Source organism: Schistocerca nitens, chromosome 2 (genome assembly GCF_023898315.1).
Source record: "Schistocerca nitens isolate TAMUIC-IGC-003100 chromosome 2, iqSchNite1.1, whole genome shotgun sequence".
NCBI lineage: Eukaryota > Metazoa > Arthropoda > Insecta > Orthoptera > Acrididae > Schistocerca > Schistocerca nitens.
The window spans coordinates 343,625,170-343,651,000 of record NC_064615.1 but is presented as its reverse complement, the minus strand read 5'-3'; the positions used below and the strand labels follow the sequence as shown (position 1 = coordinate 343,651,000).

General features: G+C 37.9%; 1 protein-coding gene across 1 annotated transcript; it reads right to left on the bottom strand.

Moving 5' to 3' along the window:
- Positions 1 to 1,180: 1,180 nt before the first annotated feature.
- LOC126236152 (mitochondrial import receptor subunit TOM20 homolog) lies at positions 1,181 to 20,108 on the bottom strand. Its single transcript, XM_049945237.1, has 4 exons — positions 19,899 to 20,108; positions 19,733 to 19,824; positions 6,241 to 6,414; positions 1,181 to 1,684 (listed from the first exon to the last, which is right to left on the bottom strand). Exons 1-4 carry the CDS (start codon positions 20,026 to 20,028, stop codon positions 1,619 to 1,621), a joined length of 462 nt encoding a protein of 153 aa, XP_049801194.1. The 5' UTR covers positions 20,029 to 20,108; the 3' UTR covers positions 1,181 to 1,618.
- Positions 20,109 to 25,831: the final 5,723 nt, after the last annotated feature.

The window sequence follows — 25,831 nt, the reverse complement described above, 5'->3', positions numbered from 1 at the left end:
GTACAAACTGACATACATTGGTTGTGAAAAACTAATTGTTCTTACCATACATGCTTACCTGCCACTAGATTGGATTTATGATACAAATGGTGATTTGGACAGTGTTGCAACTCAGACTCATTCAACTTATTTTCAAGTGTACTTTTCCATCTGCATCTATCTGATCACCCCCCCCCCCTCCAACTGTTCATGTTGTATTCTCTCTCTCTCAACTTTGTCTTGCAACAGCTTCCATAAACTTTCACAATCATATAATTACTGTTCCTATTCTCCATCCTGAGATCATAACTGTACTGCAGAATTGAAATAGAGGCTTCACACAACTCTTCAGCTGCTATCTCAGAACTCAAAGATGAAATGGTAAATTAAATTCAGCATACTCTAATCATTGCTTATTCCTGTAATCCCACTGGACAAATTCAAGGATTGATCAATATAATTATGCTTACGCCCAAAGTCAGGTCGCAAGGCATGGCACATAGTGGTATATCCACAAGCACCACGTCATATGAGTAAAGAGGAGTGGCACATTTAAGATCTGCCAAGGACAATCTCAGTCACGCTTGTCTCTCAGTTCTTTCATGTGAACTGTGCGCTCTATGGTGGACTTGTAATAAAACCTTTCTGATACTTGGGTTGTTTCTGGACACTGATATGCATTTCGTACATTGATGTTTGGTTTGCGCATAATTATGTATTTTCCTGATGTGGTGCTATCTCCATTTCATGGCATTATGTGCCTATCTTGAGGTACCAACAGCCTGTGCATGCACCACGAGAGTGGTTCATATTAGTGTGCTTTTCAGCCTGCCAAAGATGGTGTTCTCTAGCACTATCATTTGAGATATTCCATAAATCTCCAGAGGGCTCAAACTGCTTCAATCTTAACCACTCGTACCTCCTCTGTTGCTTGTATTAATGTATTCTCCATAATTTTCATTCACAGTTAATAAAAAAACTCGAGTCAAGGCAATCATCACAAATGAGTACAGCAATTGTTCTTATGCCACACATGCCATGCATACAGAACACACTTGATAATTCCTTTCTTTCTCCATTACTACATGGTCTGCTAGCACTCAACAAAAGTAACATTTTTCAAAGCTAGTACATTACTGTATAAAAATGATTAAAATTTGGATAATGGGCAAATATATGTAACACAATCTGTGGACAACAATACAGTGTAACATTTTATTAACAGTTAAATTGATTAACAATTTACCAAGTAAACAATTATTTTTATCTTAATCTGTTAATTACATTGGTATATCACTATACTTATTGATCTCTCATAATCACTTACTCAATAAAAGTGTTACTTAAAAATAATAAAAAATACAATCAAAACATTCAAAATAAGTTTCTGATAAGAGAAGGGCTTATGAAATCAATATCAAAAATTTAATTTTGAAATTATTTCATATGCCACTTTCATCCTGATTCAGTGATATTATGCCAAGAAATGTGCATCTTTGTACTCATCTGCCATCAAGGCAGGCAGATTTGAAAAAGATTTGACTGCTGTAGTCCACAGGAACTAGTGGGCCAAATGGCATCTTATGCCTCACACTACATCAGCAACCAGCCTTTTCATGACATGACGTAACAAATGTGCTTACTCGAGCTCATCTTCAACGCCAGCCATGGTTGGCATATTCATTCCACTTGACGCAACAAGTTTCTGTGCAACAAGAAAATAGGTTAGCTTTGGACAATTAGAAGCAGTAGCTATACTAGAGAGATAGATATGTGATTATTTTAATTATAAAAATCACTGTACACCAATATACAACTGCTAAATTAAAATGCAGTAAACACATAAGCATTAAGCTGACAATTAGTCACAATAAATAATGGGTAGAGAGTAATTTGTTTAATACAGTGGACTCTAGCTCAGATCAGTTAATTTTTTGTATTGCTGCAGTACCAATAAAAAACAGCACCTAATTTAGAAATTTAAAAAAACTATACAAACACAAACATGAATATTATGTTTTACACAATACAAGTATAAAATCCACCAACACTTTTCATCCTTTCCATTAATAATTAATAACACACATGACAATAACTCCACTTAATCATCAGGCCCCAAAACTAAACACATACACTTAAGACATATCACTCACTTCACAAAGAAGAGGTATCATTGCATGTAAAGAAAGAAAACATTTCCAATTAGGCAGCTCATTTACCCCTCTCAGTCACCTAACCAGCCATCAATGCCACCTAACTGACTGTACTGATACACATCATCAAATTAGTGGAAGCATCTGCCTGATACAGATAATTTGCTGTTTCCTGAACACACAACACAGTGGACTGTTTTCAAAAGAATTTTCATCATGCTGTGTGGCACTGGCACTCAGACTTGCTAGTGACAACTCATCGTTCACTGAAACGAAATGGTACAGATTATTTGCTTCAAACCTTTAACTACCATTAGATTATCTCTGCAAAGTTCTTTTACATTTTGGGACAACTCTTTTGTTTCAGGCTGTCAGCATCAGAGTGCTACTATAGAAAATAGCAAATAAACCAGAAGACTGGCGTGTCCCTCAGTTATCAAAAAATGAATCTGTAACTTCTGTTCAACGAGCATTTCAAACACACATTCACCAAGATCCACAAAACAGTCTCTTATTTATACCTGGTACAACAGTTTGAAGAGAAAGGCTGTATTTGCAAATGCAAAGGTCCTGGACAGCCTCTAGTGTCAGAGCAAAATGTTGATTGTGTTCAAGCAGCATCCCAGCAAAGCCCACAGAAATCAACACATCAAGCATGTCATGAGCTTCATATCCCAGAGACAAACATTACCAAAATCCAGTGTAAACGGTTATGAATGAAACCATACATGCATTCATTCCAGGAGATTACTGCACGATCTAAATTCTGCACTGAGATGTGAGCAAAGATGGACAACGACATGTCAAAGGTATTAATTTTTAGTGATGAAGCAAAATTTCACACTAATGGCAAAGTTAACCAGTACAATGTTGGTTTCTGGGGGACAGAAAACCCCCATTTCTCTATCAAAAATGAGTGAGATTCACACTAGGTCAATGTGTTCTACGCAATGCCAAGGAAGATTTGCAGCTCTTTCTTTTTGACGGAGAAAACCATCACAGAGCTTTGCTACCGCAACGTTTTCTCTGTGGCTTATGCCTCATTTGCAAGACAACTGCAACAGCTTCATATTGTCATGAGATGGTACACGTCCTGTGGTCCAGTTGGCTGTAGGGCAAGGCAAGGCAAGGCGCGCGCACGCACACACACACACACACACACACACACACACACACCTGCCTGGACAACGGCTTAGCTGTGCTCGTGTTGATGGTGCTTGTTGCAGATATTCACCATAATCACCAGACTTAAAAACCCTGTGATTTTTAGGGGTTATGTTACAGACAAGTTGTTTGTCCCACTCCTGCTACAATCTGTGCCACAGCTATAGCAGCAAATTGCAACTGCATTTCAGCCCATCACCACCCACAGGTTGCGCGAGGCTAGGGAAGAATATAAATATCATCCCAGCGTCTGCTGTGAGATGCAAGGAGCACAAATGAGGTCCTTGTAACCTAAAAAATTTAGCAACACTGTTAAAAGGAAAAGGTTTGAAGCAAATCAGTTGTACCATTTCGCTGCATGAATGTTTCAACGAATAATGTTCTTTGGTGCCTACCCTGTATTTTCTAATCCAAGCTGTTCCAGATCAAATGCTTACCTGGGACAGCAGGGTGGGCAACTGGCTACAGCATGGGCAGTAGCACACAAGACCTTAAACCACTGGGCGAGTGCCCATGGGCAGAAGTGGCCAAGCAGACACATCTGCAGAATGCATGCAATAGGGCCTTCTGGCAGGTAACCATGTACAGGAAAAGGTTTGAAGCAAATCAGTTACACCGTTTCATTGCTACACCAGCCAGTTAGCATGATCAGGAGTGCACAGGGGTGCCCTTGCCCAACAGGAGAGTAATGGAACAGCCTATTTTACACCATTTTCTCCGCTATGTATGTCTGCTGAAAGGTAATAACAGAACTGGATCAGATTAGAAACTACTTCCTTATTTCAAGACAAATTGTCAATCTGAATATATGAGGCTCTGAACAAGTCAACTGCACAACATTTTCTGATGAAGTCTTGTAACAAACATTGTGTGTTAAGTGCCCACAATGCAGGAAATGCGAAGCATGGTGATGATAGCCTCCAGAAATTTATTATGAGATATGTTTATAGAGCACATTTCAGGGTATATTATTACTGTCCCACTGCAGCAGTTGTTTCAAGGTTGGTGTTCAGAGTAAGTAGTAGTCAAACCACTCTTTGCCCTCTTCCCACTGAGGTTATCCTTTTGTGGAAATTGTAAAACCCTTGCACAGGGGCAAATTATGATTCAGATGGATCTCATTTGTGTCAAGAGCTTTAATTCCACCATATCCTTGTCTGATCCATCAGACCTGTGGAAATAATGGTTTGATGGTTTTGATGCTGCTCTTTTAGCTTGTCAGTTCTTTTGATAAACTGTGTGAATTTGGCAAGATTGGATGGTTCAGTGTGAGCTTTCCTTTGATCTTCATTGTCTACATTCTAGGAAGATGTCTTAATCTGAATGATATCTGACTCTCCTGGTACAGGTTGTTCCACACTGGACACGCTGTAAGTATAGTCACCAATTCAATTTTGCAACTATATTTGCTGTAGCAGTAATTTGTGCAAACTGTATGTGTAACACAATCCTGATATTTTATTTTATTTTCTTCAAGGACCACCAGAAATTCTGTATTCCATGCAGGACACTTGCAACTGGCACTTGTAGGTACGGTGGAACATTCTCTATCCAATTTGTGAGCAGCTAAACATCCGGCACAGGTAGTCTTGACTTTACATATCACCATGGTACAGCCAAATTGTTTGCATTTAATACATCACATGGTACTGGCTATATATTGAAAAAATTCCAGGTAGATAAGCTGTATTGTCTTTTGGTAACATTAGCACATTACAATTACACACATAAGAAGTGGTCTTCTCAGGTTAATTCATGCATCCCACACATTTTTGCAAACTAGACCCCTCGCTACGCCACATATCAGCATGTCACCACAACTAAGTTTTCGTATTCACATTCACTTCCTTCACCAAAGTGCAATCAAAATGTCAGTTTCTAATCTAGCCTAGATCTTGGGTACACTACAGATTTGACTGACGCAACAACCTACATCCAAAAAGTAATAGATGCAAATGAAATAATATCAGTGTTCTCTTTGTGCATGTATGATGTAACATGTCACATCATTGTGTTACAGGATGAAGCTGATATTAACATCAGTTGGGTCAATTTTCTCGTCTTTTCAAGCTGCCTATTCACCCATGTTACAATACTTGGCAGCTTACTGATGACACTGTACTATCCCAGTGTGATTCGCATCAGTTCACAGTCACCTGATCATTGTTGGGACTGTCAGTGTAAATAAACATTCATAAACATGAAATATGTGGTGTGCAATTATTTTTAGAAACTCTTCAGTATCCTTTAGGTTGACAAACAAACTTTGAGAAGAATCAGGCAACCAAAGATCACACATACAAACCTCTTCAAATGTCTTGGAATTTTTACACTTCCTTCCCAATATGCTTAACTCCTTAAAGACCATCATCATTATAAACATCTGACATCCACTGATAGATAAGAGCATACTTTAGGTATCTCCAGGTATTACGGTCTTTAGCTTCATGAATTGCTGTTGGCTGTAAAGTCAAACAGCCATCTCTTGTTAGATCATCAATGTCTTTCTGTATCTCTTGGAATCAAGCAAAGAACCTCTTTGATCCATCTACCATGCATTCGTCTCCAATAGCACCAATTTTCCACGAAAGGTTCATCATCGTCTGCTAGAAATGTCAGAAAGGAGTTTTGATCTATACCCTACAATTTTCTTCCTCTGGAATGGGCAAACAAAGTGCTGCGCTCTACAAAAGTGGAAAGTTTCGTAAGTCTTTAAAATAACGCAGCTGCTATACTTGCAGAAGTATCATGATCTCCACAACACGTTAACACAAGCTGGTGGATAATAATGGTGTCAATGTGGAATGTTAACTAAGCAAAAAATTATGCTAATGTAAGACACAACAAAATGTATGTTGTTTTTGATGAAAAATAATTGCCATTCACATGAAAATTTGATAAGTTAATTTGCAGTCAAACTGTGTGTGAAATGTTTTTCAATTACCTGGCCCACAACTGGGAGCCGCTGAAGCAGCAAGTGGAACACCTGTGGTGGCAGAGTCTGCTGGAGCACCTGCAGCAGCTGATTTGGCTGCCCACACACGGCCACTGCGTTACCCAAATGCTCCACTCCAGCATCCAGGTCACCACGTGCCAAAAGCTCTTCGCCAAGTTGGATCTGAAACAGTAAAAAGTGACAGCTTTTAGCACACCTTGGTATACCACCCACACAGTGGTTTATTAGTAAAGAATCACAACAGCTTATCAGTTTTTAAAATTGATCATTTCCTTCCAATTGGGTACCATGGCGTTGATACTGAGGAAACACTTATTCCACAGGGCTGTATTTTAAAATTGCAGTTTAGTCAGTACTACTAGTTCCTGACATGCCCCATTTTCAAGTGCATCTGTAACAGATGTGATTACATGGTCCTCATCTCATCATACAAAAATTGTGTGCCATGTGCAATTGTGCATAGTGCAGTTGCCAAAATGCATAATCTCATGATGTATAGCTACAAAACACATTTAAACAGTAATCACTTCTAAAATTCAGTGCCACAGTTTTGCAGCTCTCATTTTTCAGATTCCAAAAATAGCTAATTGCATTAAAAGTACTCAATCGGAAAATTTTATCTTCTCGAAACATTCTTCGGGGCTTTGCGACTCCTTTCATAAATAGGAATCACCTTCATAAAATAGTATGGATAATTTTGCTAACTACTATTTCTCCAGCACATAGGTAAACAATTTGCTTCTTTGACAGCCATATTTCTGTGCCCTTTAATGTTGCTATATTTTGCACTGGCATGCAAAAAAATTACGATTTTTATTATTACACAAGTCTATACGTAGATGTGTCAGTCCTTGCTTAGTAGCTGAAACAAGACCATCTGAGTGAATTAGTCAGTTAGTCTGTGCTTAGCAGCTAAACTGCCGACATCCCTGAGGTGTTTCTATCACTATCAATCAGGCAATTAATATTTATTCCATTAATATCATACACTCAGTGTGAATGAGTCAGTCTGTGCCAAGCTATCTTCGTACAATTACTATGTATATTAAAGTCGAAGTTGAGCAGTAAAAGTGCTCAGTTCTTATGTAACAAACATAAATCTGATGTTATATTTATGTCAGGACTTGACTCGATAGTCACCAGTGTACAGTAAAGATGTCGCCCTCAGTCATAACAATTTTAGCATAGGTGAAGTGCTGACCTGTGGTACACAAGCTACCTAAACTGTTGAATACAAGTTGATCACAGCACTGTTACTTCTGTCAAGAAGATAATAAATTTATTTCTACAATGTTGACGCAATTATTTAGAAACTAGTCACTAAATCAAAAATCACAGTATGACGGACAACACAGAAAAGCTCCAAGACTTCTGAGGTAAAAATCCAGATCAGTAATGCTTCAAAAAGAGGACCATAGAGCATGAAAAAGTCTAGATGAGGTCTTTATCCAGCAGCTGATATCAAATGGCTGATAATGATATAAGAGTACTGCCATTAAAAGAAAGAAGAGAGGTGATTAAAGTTGAAACAGAATCTTATACTGGATAAGGATTTTCCAGGGATTCAGCTGCAGCTTTGATTGGTTACAATGCTCAACATCATGGTTAATAGCGCTTCAGCCAGGGTATTTTCAAAGAGACAGTCATGAAATTTTCCACAGTTTATAGTTCGTAACAATTCATACAGGCAAAGAAAAAAATCTTACCTTCATAGGCTCAGATGTTTCTGAATTGAACAAACGAAGTAAGAAACTACCCCCAAAGAGGGCACCTCAGGCAACATTTGTCACATGCATAATATATTCAAATTCTCAATCTCTGGAATAATTCAAGATGTTTAGGTGACTTTTTATACGACACATGAGAATTTTCTGATTAAAATGATCCTACCTTGGGAACGTGTATCCAAGCTACTTTGCTCATTGGTGTCACATGGCACAACACTCCCTCAAAAGAGCTTCCACATCTCAGTTTAAAAGGTTTCATTAACATAACTTCTGCCACAAACCAGTTTCTGTTGCCATATTCTTACACAAAGGCTTCATAAAATCAGAATCTAGCCTCACTTGACCAACATTTTAATTCATCCTGAACACGTCTAATAAACAACTTTCAAATATCCATTATAAATTAGAAGTGATCACTGGTGGTAGTGTTGCTGCCTTGCAGCTGCAAATCTATATCAGGCAGCTGCTCCATTCTGTAGCATAAAGTTCACAATGATTTTATCTAAATCACAACCAACATCTATAACCTCTGCAACCCACTAGTCACTGCCATGTACAAGAGACAAACATCCCACAGTAGGTTGTGAATGCAAATATTCTCCTGATGTTTCTGAGACTTTGACTGGACAAATGAAATTTGTCTCTTGATACCTAAAGTTTGCATAATGAAAGTTCACCCATAACTTTGTGTCTCCTGAATTTTTTCATAGGGGGGGGGGGGGGGGGAGGGGGTATCTTGGTTTGATAATTCCTCTATTCCATCCCTTCACTTCTGTGACATATTGCTGCTATTTCTTCAAAAGTTGTAGTTTTCCTGCTTTTACTGTCAATTTTTCAAGTTCTTCAATGAATATGTCCAGGACAAGGGTTATCCTCCTCCCATGTTCCAAACATAACTTCTGAAGAGCCCTCTGTTATATTTTCCAAACCAAGTGCAAGTCACCTCTTTCCAGGACAATCATCATGTTTCTGAAACTAACAGGTGTCTCCTTCGACATCACGTACCACTAATGACTTCACACATCCATTCAAAGTATCATGTCACAGCTTCAAATAAGATCTTCCAATTACTGCACAGAGTTTAGGAAAAATGTAGAACAGAGAAAGTCATCACTGGAGATATCTATTTCGAGAGAGTACTGAACTCGAGTCTTCATACTCCTATTTTGAAGAAAGATTTTTCTTTTCTTCTAGCCTTAATTCCATACTTAACAGAACCAACCAAGGTGGCACAGTGGTTCGCATATTGGACTTGCATTCAGAAGGACAACGGTTCAAACCTGTGTTTAGTCATCCTGATTTAGGTTTGCCATGATTTCTCTAAATTGCTTCAGGCAAATGCTGGGATGGTTCCTTTGAAAGGGCACGGCCAACTTCCCTTCCCATCCTGCCCTAATGGAACCGATGACCTCGCTGTTTGGTTCCCTCCCCCGAGTCAACCAACCAATGGCTATCCAAACAGTAAACACACTTCATCCTGCCTTGGTCCAGGACAGATGACATTTCAAACATAATAACTACCATACTAAAAGCCCTAAAAATTAACAGAATTTTCACAAAAGCTTACTGGCAGTAGACAACAAATCTGGTGAACAGGTTGTATGTCAACAGCTGAACTATTATTTTTTCTCTCTCACTCTTATTTCAAGACCCCAGGCATAAAATTACTCTTTAGTCAAACATTTTACATATTTAACAATAGTTCTGAAAATGCATAAAACAGCAGGTGAAAATAAATGTTTCTGAATACATGTTGGTGGACTTTATTACCTTGAAAACTGTGTAGATAATTTTCTACTACAATTACAATAAAATAACTGTTGACAATGTCAATGCTGCTATGGAATAATGGTAATGCTTGAAAATGATCATGTTCACGATGGAGGTGAATATGACGATTGGGCTTGTGGAACAGAAAGTAGTGACTAAATTTCATTGAGGGAGAGGAAAGTGGAAGGAAAGTGTGAGGTAGCATGTTGTGATGGGCTGGAAAGAAGGGTACACACCATTGACATGGAACTGTCAATTTATGTAACCTCACTTTTATATACCAGGCCAAGCAGAAAGGAATTATCTGGACAGTTCCAGATTTTCTAATATACTCTGTGAAACTCTGGAATTACCTGGAAGCTTTCACATAATTCCAAACACCTTTGATGAATTGGAAAGTTCTATGTAAAGCCAATTCAGAATAACATTTCCCTATTTCCAACTTCATTTAATTTATATCATTTTACCTAATCTCATTGGTCCAAGAGTTGATTAAAAGAAATTATAGAACAAATGTGGTATATTTTCCTTCTCAAGGTATGCCTTTGGGTATACAGCTCCTGTAAAACCTCTGTATTTTTTGGGAAGGTGCCTTTATGCAAACAAAATCTTAAAACAATTACATTGAAGAAATTAAACACAAAAGTTAAAACAGGAATACCGTCTATTAAACATATTAAAATGCAACATGAAAATGATCCTTTTAAGCAGATGTATGATTGTATGGTACTGATCAACAGTAAAAATATTGAAATTTTTTAAGGGCTGGTAGCTTAAGGAAAAAAAAAGTTTAAATTCTAATTTTAAAAAAGTCAGTCAGTCACAGCAAAAGAACTTCGACACACAATTCCAAATTGTAGTTTTCTTTTTAATTTGAACATTATGTTTTAAATAATATATCTTTAACCATCCCTGAGCTATTGCATTTTAATATTTTGCCAAGTGTCACTTGAAAAAGTCATTCAAGCTGCCACCTATGGTGGCCGGTATCTTGGGGCACGAACTTTTGAGGAGGGGAAAAAAAATTCTTACTTTGACCTGAATTTTAACATCTCAAATTCAATGGCATTTGTCACCATGATATCAACTGCCAAATCAATGTGGACTTACCATGCCAGTAGTGATTTAGAGAAGCCTAGCTCTGGATGACTGAGTGGGGATTTGAACCATGTTCCTCTGAAATGAGAGGCCCTTGACTGAAGAGAAATAACTGCAGCACAAAAGCTGGTGGCTCCTCTTGACGCTTGTAACACAGACAAAATTCTGGCCCTGTTTATATGGTGGAGTCACGATCGTGTTGAGGAAAACTTATGTAACAGAACTGCTTTACTTTACACAGCTTGTGGTGTATTATAAAAGCACAAGTTGACTGATTTATGAAGATATAATGATGTTCATATAGGGAGTGAGATGTAATCAACACCTTATGAAACCGTAAGAGTATCTGATATTGTGTATCAAACTGTTGTTCAAGCTTTAAATAAATAAATGAACGCAAAATGTAAACAGTGTAAGCTCATCCAAAGGCAATTTAAATTATTGTTACTCAATGCATAGTATTCTGCACTGAAGCTGTGGCCTCATTAGGCCTGAGAACAGCTAAACCATTCTCTTGTCTGTTCGGGGAAGGTATTTTCTACTAGGGGAATTGTGCAGCCAATAGTCCTGTGGGTCACATAGAGAAGGGGTGGCAATGTGTGACTGTTTTCTGCTTTGGGAATGCCTCCCCTCCCCCTTTTTTTAACAAGGTACACTGCAGACAGACTGATCTGGGCAGAATAGCTTGCTGGCAGTCAGAGTGGAAGGCCATGCAGTGGTGAGCCCTGCAAGACATGGAATATTTGTGCCAACTTTGGGACAATTATCGCTTCTGCAAATAAAAATCATCTCTGTTAAATCATTGCCATGGATGCAAGTCTTTTTCCCAGCAATACAGGTGTGACAAATGTTACCCCATACTATTTCAAGTATGCTGATCAAGGGTCGCCATTATGGTACTTTTGTCTACCGAAGTTATTAGATGCAAGAAGAATGTGCAGGAGTACCTTAGCACCACAACATCCTATCTGCACTGCACCACCCAAGGCAAGCCACAGACAATTTATTCTTTAGTATTATGTAGGAGAGCCTGTCTCTCATAAATTCGACAGCTGTGAGAAGTGTTTTGATTTAATACAACACTGAAAATTTATGAGCGTGCATATTTAATTTCAAACACCTACTTCATTTACTTTAAATCTTAATGTTACTAGTTTCAACAGTTAACACAATGGTGGTGGTGCCTATTAATGTACGAAAAGGGGGATCACAGAAGCATCTGATTCCACCCATCTCTTTTGACCCATGATGTCACCAATATGGTAGAAACGACTATTCACATCGACTCCAATATGGCACCTATGATTCCATTACATAAACATGACAACAAACATGAAAATAGATTGAAAAACCAACACACACACATCTTCCTCCAAAAATATAATCAAACTAACAGTACAAGCATGGGAAATTGAGGGTTTTTGGGTGGGGACAAACTAAATATAAACACACACCACCATCCCAAACCACGCAAAACAACAACATAAATCGACAACACAAAATTCTCAAATTCCACTACACTCACAATATCCTCAGGAATAGGTTATTCCCTTCACCTATATAGCTAAACCGTAATTGTAGATACCACATTATAAAACTCCAAAAATTACACCACCACCACAACTTTTGTTACCACAAAACCAACACCTCAACAAAAGAAATTGCAATCAAACACTTCCCTTGACCTAAATAGGTCAACAGCAGCTCACAGTACCAAAACACACATAGCTACGACGATGCAATGGAATTGGTCACTTCCCCTCATCTATACAGGCCAACAGCAGCTCACGATACCAAAACACACATAGCTATGAGAAGATGTTGAAATCAGGCACTTCCCATTACCTATAAAGTGGGGGAAAAAAATAAATAAATAAAGAGAGAGAAGAAGAAGAAGAAGAAGAAGAAGAAGAAGAAGAAGAAGAAGAGAGAGACCAAAACAAACTCTCAACCCATCCACAACCTACACCCCCCCCCCATAATCAAAGATCCATCAACAAATAAAAACCAAAAAATAGGCAAATCTCAATCATACAATACAACTCAAAAACAACTGCAACAGAAGAGATCCTCCACAACATAATCATAAAACAACTATCACCCCCACCCACCCACCTCCCTCCACAAACATCACCAACAACTACCCCCCCCCCCCCCCCCCCGCAACACCTCAACCAACCAACCAAACATTTTACTAATGGCCCTTGAAAAAACGCAATAGTCCCCTGAGATGCTTTTCTGCCAATAATACTCATCTAAATGTGACTGAAGGTTAGAAGAGTGCCTCTTCCCCCTCCCAACAACTGACTTAACCACCCCCTTAAAACCCCTCGTCATATTTGTACGTGCCCCAGTCTCATAATTCTTGAATTCTAAACTAAGGTTAACAAATAAATGATCGTACCCCTCTGGCCAAACCCCCTTTAAGATGAAAAAGCACCAGAAACTATTGTGCTAACCTCATCTGTAAACTCCTCAATTAATCCCACCAATTCCTTTTCATGTACCCCTCCAAAACGCTAAAAACACACACTGAAAAACCGCCCCCAGATACAACAGCCCCCACACCCATAAACCAACTGGAGATTTACCCCTCCCATACTTCCTCTTCCCAAACTGCGAATTGTCAACCTCCACGAACACCCCAGGCCCACCCAACTTACCCCTGTACTTAATATATTCAGAACAAACTTCCCTACAAAACGAAAATCAGTCATAAACAGCCCTCTCACTAACACCAGTCTCATGTGTACAAAAACTATGGAAGGATCTATAACAAAAATAACACGTCAGCAACACCATCTCTCGCATGCCCAACCTAGATCTCTCGAACCAGGTACCACTCCTTATGGAGCACCATATGTTGTCCCTATGGCACCGCCACATGTACCAGTCCCTGGTCCGAGACGCCGGAACTCTGGCCAACCGCATGCTCTGATGACACACACCACACTTCACCACTTCAGCCAACAGCCAGAATAATTGTAAGAATTTTATCAGGGACAACATATTGTCACCCACTATATTTATCCGTCATATCCATACCTAACAAAAACAGCAACAAATTAAAATAAATGACTCATCAAGCAACATACAGCAAACAGAACTACAATAACTTAGACACAACAAAAACTTAATTCTTATCTCACTGAAACCAATTTCTGTTGAAGACCAGTCACAAACGACACCTGAACAGATCAAGCAGCAACACCAAAATGAAGCCAATACATCACATAACACACGAAGTATAAACACACCACCAGAGGACACCACCGACCGCAACAAAATGACATATACAAACACAGCACACTCATAAACTAAACTCTGCACCATCGTGATGTCACACACGACGCCGCCGCTTACGTCACTGGACAAAGCCAACGGGTGGGATCGGACGCCTCCACTGCCCCAGAAAAAGGAGCCTCTCAAATTTGATGGGTCACAATGATTCACTCTATGCATGACTGTTGTTGACAAATTCATATACTCAAAAATGAAGATTAAAAGTAACTTGATTATAAAGACCAGTATTAAATTTGGCTCCTTTTAACAAGTTTCTTGAAGTAATACTTGAATATGAAATAACTTAAAGTCTACAAGTTTCATTCCAGTACAAGAAACAATAATAATAGTCACTAAATATTAAATTGAATGATTTCCCCCAAGGCAAACAAACAAGCTGGTTTAACGACTGTTCATTGCAAGACAAACAGTTTTTTAGAAGGATTGCTCACAAGGTGAGTCATTATTCATCCTGCTGTACGGTGTCACTGCACTTTACTGGAAAACAATGCCCATCGAAGTGATAGTTGAAGGTGTGAAGTTTATAACTGTTTTGCAACAACCCCCTATGTCATCTACTAAATAATTTGGATGAAGTAAGATTGCCTAGTTAACTTTCAAAGTGACACAAACACAATTAATTACATTAGGAGTGTGTAAGTTACAAAAAGCAGTGTGCAAAGTCTTTATATTGTTGATTTATTTGAGAGTCTAAATTTAGCAGCCACATAAGACAGTCAAAGTGGTGGTAAGGTCATGCTGCTTTGAATGCGTGACCACAACCTCTTAACATAGAACACTATACTTTTAAGAACAGTAAAGAGTATGATAGGATCATTACAAACTTACACATCCTATCTGGATATAATATATTGGGATATTATGAACTGTCATTAAATTAGTACCAACTGTAGCTTCTATAAATTCAACATGACAAAACACAATTTGTAGTGTGTAGCACACTTGGATAAAAGAAGAGAATAAATAACAGTTTTTGAGACTGCTCTTGTTATTGGGAAGCCAAAGTTTCAACATGAGCAAAATTCATACAGCATTACTCTCTGCTTGTAGACTATACACATGCATTGTAGCTTAATTTAACCATCATGGAAATACATAATGTTGGTGTGTTCTTTGTAGTAACGGGTTTTAACAAACTGTCTTGCAATATATAATAGGAATTACCTTACTCTACAGTAACTGAAGGCATGTCATCTCACTAGGCCTATAAACTACATGAGGGTCATTCCATATCAAATCACCCAATAAAAAATAAATTTTACACCAACCTCCTTAGATTTTCATGAAATTTGGCTCAAATGGTTCTAATACCATCCTCACAAAACCTGTAATTTTTTTGCTGTATCTCATAGTTTTTTTATAAATTTTTAAAGTTTTTATTGTTTGCGTTTTCCGAACCTTCAGAAATGGTAAATTTAATTTGTATTCAAAACTTTAAAATTGCTTATCTTAAAAACTCTTTTAGGTAACATGAATTTTTGCAGCAAGTATGTTTATTATACATATTTGAAGATAAAAATGATACTATTAAAATATATTAATATTTTCTATGAAAAAAAATATATACGCATTTTTTCTTTTTTTTAACGATGTTTCGTTTTATAAGAATTGGAATATCTAGAGTCTCAGACCTGATAGAATGCCCAAATTTGTTTTAATTTACTCTTAAACATATAGGCTACTTGATAAAACAAAAATAATGGTGGCTTTTTTTAACATGTTTATTAATTATAGTAGATTACATTAGAATTATGTACAAAGATAGTGTACTTATGACACTTATGTATAACCCAACTGATTGCTTGGAACATTGAATTTTTTGAGTAATTTTGTCTTTTTAATAAACATTAATGCTGATTCAAACTGTTTTTCCACTTCATCCAAGAGCTTTCAGTTCTTTTGATACAGTCTTTTTTGAAGTAATACATTCTTCCAGTGTCGCTTGATTGAGGTGCGTCTACTACAGACTATGTGCTCCAAAGGCACTATTCAAGAATCTTCTCTTTCAGGCCAATAAAATGATTCAGCTGGTCCTGAAGGATGTAGAAATAGAATTTCTGCATCATCTTCATCATTGAATATTGTTTTTACCAGTCCGAAGTACCAGTTACCATCATAATTTGCAGCCACATAGCTATTTATGGATGGTTCAACACGAACCCAATCAGAAGAAGAATGTAAAGAAAAGACTAAGGAGGGTTTTACACTATCTGTAGTCCTAATTTCAAGGTTGTTTGTTGGAAGTGGTTTGAAGTTATGAAAACTTCTTGTTCCAGGAATGGTTCGGGTTGCTGAAAAACATTTTTCTAGTTTTAACCGTAGCAAATCAGCTTCTTTTTTGTCAATAAAGTGAAAATGAATGTTTTGAATATTTTTTTCACAAAACTTGTACACATCGATTGCTGTCATTATTCGTTCTTTGTCTGAAAGCTGTAGATTGGCTTTCCTTAAAATTCTTTTAATAGTTCCTCCTAGGCCATCACAAATTGACTTCCCATGACTTGTCGGGGGGAAAAAAAAAAAGTGTGTTGGGCCTTCAAATTAAAGTCTCTCACGTGTTCAGTCAAATTTTTAAAACTATTTCTACTTTTGTACTGCCCAGCACAACCATCTGTAAAGTAGTGAACTGAGTCAATGTCAGTATGATGTAATGACAGCCACTTTGTAATTTCTTTTTGTACAAAATTAACAAAACGAGTGTCATGTTCTTGGTCATCACTAATAAAACAGTGGTTGGAAAGAAACATTGTTTCCCTCATTTCTTAGAAAAACTCCAACTGGGTGTAGAGTACAACCACCTCTATTCCAGTGGTGACTTTGGATCTCATTTTGTACAACAAAGGAATAATTTTCACTGAAATCCATCACTATAATTGCTGTTTTAGGTGGTGGGTCTTCTTTCAATCTTTTAAAGGCTGCTGATTGGGATTTGCAGTTTTGGTTTTCTGTGTTGCACACAAGCATCTTAATTAGGTCTTTATAAGATTCTTCAATTTTCACAGCATCCAGTAATAGTTTAACATTCTGGTGGATACTGCATACACATACAGTGTGTGTGCCTGCAGCACCAGCAAGGATACACCATTTAGGTCTCAAGAAACAAAATTTTGAAAATCCTACTTCTACCTCGGGATTCTCCCATTTGAAAGAATTATAGTGTTCTCTCAAGTTACACAAAGTGAGTCTTTTTTGCACGTACACATCTTTTTGAACACTTACTTTGTCTTTTGTTCCAGGTAGCACTTTGGAACTTTCATCCTTTTCATAAAAATATGTTACAAGTCTTACTGTATTTTCAGAAAGAGTTTTACCTTGTTTTGGACCAGGAGTTTCCAAAATACCCTTTCCAGTTTTTAGCTTTCTAACTTGTCGCACCATGTACTCACTTACATTAAATTCTTTCATCACTTTACTTCGACTCCAAGAATCTGGAGCCAAGGTCAGAATCTGAATTTTTCTAGACCTCCCAACAGATGAAATCTTCTCTTTCATAAGAGAAATCATTACATCAAAATCCTTTGCTTTCTCAACCACACTTTTATCTTCTTCGTCATCATCAGAACTTCGTCCATCATATTTTAATGCTTTTGAAACTGCCTTTTTTTGCAGTCTATTCAATACTACTAACCTTACTTTTAAAATAAGACCATTTACTGTGTTCTGACAAGCCATGAAGCTTTATCGGTGTTAAACCTACATTATCAAGAGCAATGTTTGTTTGTACGTGGGATTCATTTCTGGATTCCAATGATTCTAATTCAACCATGACTTCATCATCTGTTTCACTTTCATTGACTTCAACTCAATTTTTCCTCACAAAAGTTATGGCATGTTGAGCAAAGCTTTTGTCCAGGTTTTATGCTAATATTTTTTGTCAGTAATTGTTTAGAAAGATACAAGCCTACACTTGTCAACAATTTTTTGATGGGCTTTGTGTGTTTTTTTAGTGGGTCTACACAAGTTGTTTGATACTTTTCAAAAACATTTAAAAAGTAGTAGTTGTTGTGTGAACATATATTCTTAAATTCACACAGCTTAATTCCAGATCGTAAGTGGATCAAATCTTTTTCTTCCTCACTCAATTCAGATACCGATTGTAACTTTTTTGAAGGATGTGTAGGTTGTTTGGAAACAGTCAGATTTTTTAAGTAATCCTACGCTACAGGTTTGAATATCTGACATACTAATTTCACTTTTGGTCTGATTACTGTCCTGGTTACTTTTATAGGATATTGGAAAAGAATTTCTGTAAACTAAATAACAGTACTTACTGAAAGTTTGAATAAACTTAATAAAATACTATCCAAGCACTATTTAACACTGCAATAATTTTTTGTTCAAAACACAGGAGTAACAAAAAATCCAAGCGTACATTGTTACTCCAAGAAGACAAAAACTTATTTTCGGTGTCTAAGTCACTTGGTACTTTTTATTTTTAAAATATAATTAATATTATTTTAAAAATTAGATAACTATTAAACAGGTTAAAAAGCCAACATAATTGTTCTTTTATCTAATAGCCTATACAATTAAGAGTATTTTAAAACAAATTTGAGCTTTCTATCCGGTCTGAGACTCTAGATATTGCAGTTTTTGTAAAACTAAACATCCGTTAGCATAAAAAAAAAAGAAAAAAAACCTTGTAAATTTGTTTTCATTTGGAAGATTTTAATATATCTTTATGGTAATTTTTTTAACGTTTAGATATAATACACAAACTTATTCCAAAATTTCATACTGATATCTTGAGTATTCTTTAATATACAATTTTTTTTAGTTGTGAGGGCACATTTAAGTTACGATTTCCGACTGCTGAAACAACGCCAAATCTAAAAACTTTAAAAATTTATAAAAAAGACTATAAGAGATAGAGCAAACAAATTTTTCATAAAAATCTGACATGGTTGGTGTCGAGGCCTGGGTGACTTGACATGGAATGACCCATGAAGCTTTCAACACTACTTACATCGAACACTTTCAAGACTGATCACATCCACCAAGAAAGTCACCTGCTATTTAAGTAACACGTTATCACTCATAATAAAATCCAGCTGCACACCAAATTCAATTAATGGCCCATGGAACTAACAAAATATAGTAAACTTGGTCATCATATATACTATTTTAGGGCAGACAGAATTATCACATTTGTGAAATATATCTTTTCCAAGACAAAAAGCCTTTGATCGAGCATATTTCCTTACAAATTTCAAAATATTACAGAACAGCATTAAACAATGTTTACCCATTTTTCAGTACTAATTCACAAGCATCACACAAGTAATTTTGAACTGTAACACTAACAGTAACAGATAAGACAGTCTTCCGCAGTAATTGTTTTCTTAATTTATTGCTGTAAGTGTAAAATCTACATCTTAACGAAATGACACAAAAGTGCAGAAAATGAGTCTCACACATAACCTAAAAAAGCAATCTCGAGCCACAGATGTTAAGAAAATATTCTGGGGTGTCGTCCGATTAATGCATTGTACTGTTGGTAACATACACCTATCAAAATGTAGAGAAAACTAGCGAAAAAGACAGACAAAACAATTTTGTAACTTTGTTTACTGTAGAATTACCTCCTGCAAGAACCATCTTTGAACGTCGTCCCTGTCTTTCAGATCTGGAAATTTGGACCCTTCCTTGCTAGCTGCTTTTCTGGCCTTCCTTCCTGCAGAAATAGCAGCAATATCTGTAAGTTCTGTAACTGCTTGAAACTACTACAACAAAATCTATTGCACTTACTCTCCCTCAATTTCTTCTTGAAATTCGGATCGCTCCTGCGCTTCCTATCAAAATATATGCAGTAACCAAGAAATAATGTCCCACAAATACCAGCCGCAATTCCAATCGCCGCCTTCGAAACCATTGTCATTCTTAAACACAAATTATTTTCCTTCCTTTCACTTCACCGCCACACATCCCCCACACAAACCTTCTGAAGGCCAAAGAACTTCGAAAACCAAACAAATGCGAAGACGACATTATACGCGTTCACGTGGTGTACCGGAACTGTAAAGTCGAAATTACATTGTACACCATAAATTTTATCCGCGCCAAAATATATGAAACAGTTAGCCAAATAATATCTGCAGCTGACAAAAGAAAAGCAACAATTAACATGCTTCTGGAACACAGAGACAATATACAAAGAAAGGAGTCCGGACTACCAAACAAAAAATGCATATTCCTTTTCCACATTTGTAAAATCAAGAAGAAAAATTCAATGCGTTAGCTTAAGTGTTGTCACTAGCTGCATTTCATGCAAAACTGTCAATTTGAAAGAGAAAATTTCACATCTACTAGCTATCATTATCATTGACTCCCTTTCTTATCGCCTAATAAGTAGTAAGCGCTACAACATAAGTCTATAAGGGGAGAGCCCCTGCTTACTAGAATGGCAGTAGCTGACATTCGGAAAGTAACTTGGAATTCCCCATCAAACTTAAGCTATTACTCAATGGGTCAAACAGGGACCAGCATGGTAAAGCTGTTGCAGATGACAATTGTCATCCAGTGGAGCTCCTCAATCAGTTTCTTTAAACCAATATGTAAAAGACGTTGAAGATCATTTTTATTTCGATTCTCTACGTTTACATGCGACACTCCCGGAAGACGAAAACAGTTTTTCACTGTCGTGTTTATATATTAAGGCTTGAAATTTTATCATCACTTTCATTATTATTATTTGGCCTTTGGCGTTAACCACTTAGTAAAAGGAGGGGGTATTGACAGAACTGTTGCACAGTATCACACATACAACATATTAAATTACGCTGGGACAAGTTAAACGTCATAATACACTTAGAAAAATTAAAATGAAAGGAAATATGACTATAACACCGAGGAATGAATGTTGACAGGAGCCGTAGACAGTCTACTGCATAAATCGCATTCGAGTATCTTGAATATAAAAACTACCGTGAAGATTACACGGACGAGATAAAGACCACCTCGCTGGTACCCCGCTTGCTAACCACCGACTGTTCAGCACAGTCCATGTGTCACATCTTCTAATGCTGAAACTTTTGTGTCTAATTTGTAGCTGTACATGCGCTTCTTGTAGAAACTAGGCATAGTCTACTGTGGCCAGCTGTCGAAACAGATCTTTTACAGATACTGTGAGAACGTTGCGCCGTTGCCTGTCGTAACGTGATCTCCCAAGCATCACATAGCTGAGTTCTGCGACCTGAGTTGGATGGACTTCACAGTATGGGGAAGGCTGGACTTTCATCCTATAAAGATGTGAAAGATACCAAACATGACCCAGCTGCATATGCCCTATAATAGTTGTAAGATCTCTAGAGAGCTTTATCTGCGTAAACCAATTTTTTTGCTAAATGCTCGGCTGTACTATTGCATAATGTCTTCCTCAGAACAGAGATGTCCAACCCATGGCCCGAGGGGCCTCATATGGCCCAAAGTAATTATCAGTGCAGCTCAAGAAGGGAAGATGTACTATAGATTCGAAAAAAAATGAAAGAAAAACATTCCATTATGTAAAGTTACGGTAAATTGAATATTTGCAATTTGAAACTCCCACCTCATGATGCTGTTCTCTCATCGATCCATTCCTTTTCTTCAGTTGTAATTGTAGGTGTTAAGCGTATTAGGTGCAGCCTAAATACACACTTCTCGTTCCATTGTGGGCCAGGTAAGTTAAAAGGTTGGTTTCCCTAGCTTTAGATGATTATGAGAGCTGCCACATCTTAGACCATCCATAAAAGATTTGCTTCTTCACACTAGCAAGGAAATGTAATAAAGTGGAGCATTATTCACATTTCGTTTCAACAGCTGGTCCACCAACTCATTATTTGAAATACCAAAGTGACCCTTGATCCACAATACCTGTATATGTTCATGTTAGCGTTCTTTGATGTTTTTCTAGGTTTCCCAGAGCACTCCTCGAATCCTTGACAACAAGGATGTCATCAAACTGATCTGCCATGTATCTAAGACTCTCCTTCATTGCGAAATCTTCAGCAGTCAGCTTCCATTGGAAGCTTAAAAATTGCCCAGGATAGTGCATCCCTGTGGACGCCAGTGAAGGCAATGCCTTCTCTTGTTTTGGAGCTGTCTGCGTATATTTTGATCAGTGATGACCATGATGACGAGATCTGTAGGAAGATAACAGTAGGAAAAGTGGATGATGACTCAGACGCTCTAGGGTGATAAAATATTCATATCCCAAATAAATATAGGTGGCAGTGAGTCTTTCATTATGAGAGGATCACATATAATTGCTGTCTGTATCTTTGAACTAGTAAAGGTGCCTTTCTTCATTGGATTGTATCAATGCATCCATTGTTCTCAATGAAGCAGTTTTGTACATCGAGGAGAGGATGAGCTGCATTTGCTGCTCTGCTAAATATGAATTTCTGAGCCAATAAATTTCACCTTAGCTGTAGGGTCTTCTCTCTTGCCTCCCCCTTCATAAGAGAAGAACTCCTTTCCACAGATTCAAATAGTGTGGTACTGTAACAGACTGATCCTACTTGGTACTGACAACAGAGAATTACCGTATAACATGCACCCATATTTCAAAATAGAATGAATCATGCCATTTTAAAGTGTGAGTAGGATTGTAACATCAGCTTCCCACAATACATGGAACACAACTCGTATTATACTGAGTGGTTGGCCGACCATGGTATTCAAATTTTCCACATGATATGCCTGTGTCAGTCTACTGTCAACATAAAGTCGAAGTCGTTTGATTGAACTGCTTCTGGGGATGACAAAAGACCATACTCGAAGCTCTGGCATTGCTACTGTCTGTCTCCACCATGTAAAGATGGTGCCTGCCAGACTAAATACATTTCTGCACATCTAGAAGAAGAAGAATATGTCCTCTGTTTGATACAGCCACATTAGTACCATCCTCAATTTGAGAGAAAAAGTGTTCATGCAGATATAATTGCTGTACATTAAGGTTTTTGCTGAAGGACCAAAGATTGTGTCAAGTTCAGGTGAATACACTGTATAGAGAATTGGACACAAAATGGAGGCTTGCGGCAGTCCTCAGTCGACCAGGCATAGGTCATGCAGTGTATCATTCTGTTGCCTAACATAGAATCCATATTGATATATGATGGAATGAAGGTTGTGGGTAATGAGATCTGGGATGCCCATCGACTAGAGCTTCTATATCAGGATGTTCATGTCCATGCTGTCACATGCCCAGAAACATCTAACACCAGTACTGTAGCCTTAAAAGCATAAGTGCATTTTATTGTATGACCATAGTTAATATACTCTGGCTGCCAGTGTTACCTCTTTTTTTTCGAAATCTGTATTGAGAGGCAGGGAGAAGAGAATTACTCTCAAAATATTATTCCAATCGACTTTTCAAGATTCTTTATAATGTTTTGAGTATACAGGAAGTAAGAGTGACTGCATGGTCTGAAGCGGCCGCACCTGGGACTTGACCATGTTCGAGTATGAGAAAAATTCCTTAAATGCACCAATCGTCCAGGATTACCTATTTTCCAACAATGATTGTAAATGTCGATCAGAATGTGTAAGCCTTGGTCTGGTGAATTGGCTAACATTTTTATGATATCATACCTAAGAGCAGCACTGATGATACCTTTTCAGACTTTCTCAGAAGTGAGAACTGAAAAGGACTGAGATAAAGAAACATAGCATAGGTCTGAAACATCCTGGCAGATTAAAACTGTGTGCCCGAACGAGACTCGAACTCGGGACCTTTGCCTTTCACGGGCAAGTGCTCTACCATCTGAGCTACCGAAGCACGACTCACGCCCGTTACTCACAGCCTTACTTCTGCCAGTATCTCGTCTCCTATCTTCCAAACTTTACAGAAGCTCTCCTGCGAACCTTGCAGAACTAGCACTCCTGAAAGAAAGGATATGGCGGAGACATGGCTTAGCCACAGCCTGGGGGATGTTTCCAGAATGAGATTTTCACTCTGCAGCGGAGTGTGCGCTGATATGAAACTTCCTGGCAGATTAAAACTGTGTGCCCGAACGAGACTCGAACTCGGGACCTTTGCCTTTCGCGAGCAAGTGCTCTACCATCTGAGCTACTGAAGCACGACTCACGCCTGGTACTCACAGCCTTACTTCTGCCAGTATCTCGTCTCCTACCTTCCAAACTTTACAGAAGCTCTCCTGCGAACCATGCAGAACTAGCACTCCTGAAAGAAAGGATATGGCGGAGACATGGCTTAGCCACAGCCTGGGGGATGTTTCCAGAATGAGATTTTCACTCTGCAGCGGAGTGTGCGCTGATATGAAACTTCCTGGCAGATTAAAACTGTGTGCCCGACCGAGACTCGAACTCGGGACCTTTGCCTTTCGCGGGCAAGTGCTCTCCCATCTGAGCTACCGAAGCACGACTCACGCCCGGTACTCACAGCCTTACTTCTGCCAGTATCACGTCTCCTACCTTCCACCTAGAGCACTTGCCCGCGAAAGGCAAAGGTCCCGAGTTCGAGTCTCGGACGGGCACACAGTTTTAATCTGCCAGGAAGTTTCATATCAGCGCACACTCTGCTGCAGAGTGAAAATCTCATTCTGATAGCATAGGTCTGTTAGTCAAAGTAAAAAAAGGGTTAGTGGTGACAACTTTTTTGGTTTTAAGTCAGTGAGCTCAGTTATACGACATTGTTAACTTGTATTTGTCTGTTCCATCCAGTTTCACTACAGTATTTCTTTGTTTTATTTAATGTTGACGACTACACCGAAAACGAAAAGTTGTAAATTCATGCTGGATTTGCAAAACTAGGGTGAAATATATATGATGGGATATTTTCTGTTGCCCATGCCAACAGACATTATATATAAAGGCATTTTACATCTGAGAAGCATAAAATGGTGTTGACCACTGCAGGTATATGACCATCTACATGTACATTACTATTCTGCAGTTCACACTTCAGTGCCTGGTAAAGGATTCATTGAACCATCTCCAGACCATTTCTCTACCATTTCATAGGATAAGTGAATGCTTAAATTTATCTGTACAAGTTTTAATTTCACTTATGTTACTGTGATGATCATTCCTTCCTACATAGGTTGGCAACAATAACATGTTTTCGCATTCAGAGGAATAAGTTGGTGGCTGTAATTTTATGAAAAGGTCTTGCACAACGAAAAAAGCCATTGTGTTAATGATTGCTGCCACAACTCACTTATCATATCCATGAACTTTCTACTCTCCTTCGCGATAATACAAAACAAGTTAACCTCCTTTGGACTATTTTTATGTTCTTCATCGATCTTACCTGGAAAAGAACTCCGTTGGTATACTATCTGGACTGGAAGAATTACCCTTATTAAGCGATTTAAGCTGCTTCGCTGCACAGAGGATATGTGTTCTAAGTGACATAGGCTCCGGTTCTTGATCTGAATTCTGGAATTATTTTCGTCTTCTTGGTAAAAGAATTGAGGAAAACTATGTTTAGTTACTACGTTTTAGTGGTGCTATCATTGGTAAAATTAACACTGGTATTGCACAGTGAAGGTATTGATTGAGTTTTGCCACTGTTATATTTTACATACAAGCAGAATCTCTTTGGATTTTCTGTCAGATTTCGAAGCCGACTTTCTTTGTAGAAGCTGTTAAAAGCATGTTGCTTTGCAGTCCATAGTAAGTTGTGACCTTCAGTAAAATATGACCAATTCTCGAGATTTTGTTTCTTTATATATGTTATG

What these genes read in the sequence shown, in the direction of transcription:
- LOC126236152 (XM_049945237.1), bottom strand. Translation starts at nt 20,028, where the DNA reads ATGACAATGGTTTCGAAGGCGGCGATTGGAATTGCGGCTGGTATTTGT. An exon ending in AAAGATGGTTCTTGCAGGAG is followed by an intron (nt 6,415 to 19,732) that starts GTAATTCTACAG and finishes TTACTGTTTCAG; the next exon opens with ATCCAACTTGGCGAAGAGCT. An exon ending in GGCTCCCAGTTGTGGGCCAG is followed by an intron (nt 1,685 to 6,240) that starts GTAATTGAAAAA and finishes CTTGTTGCACAG; the next exon opens with AAACTTGTTGCGTCAAGTGG.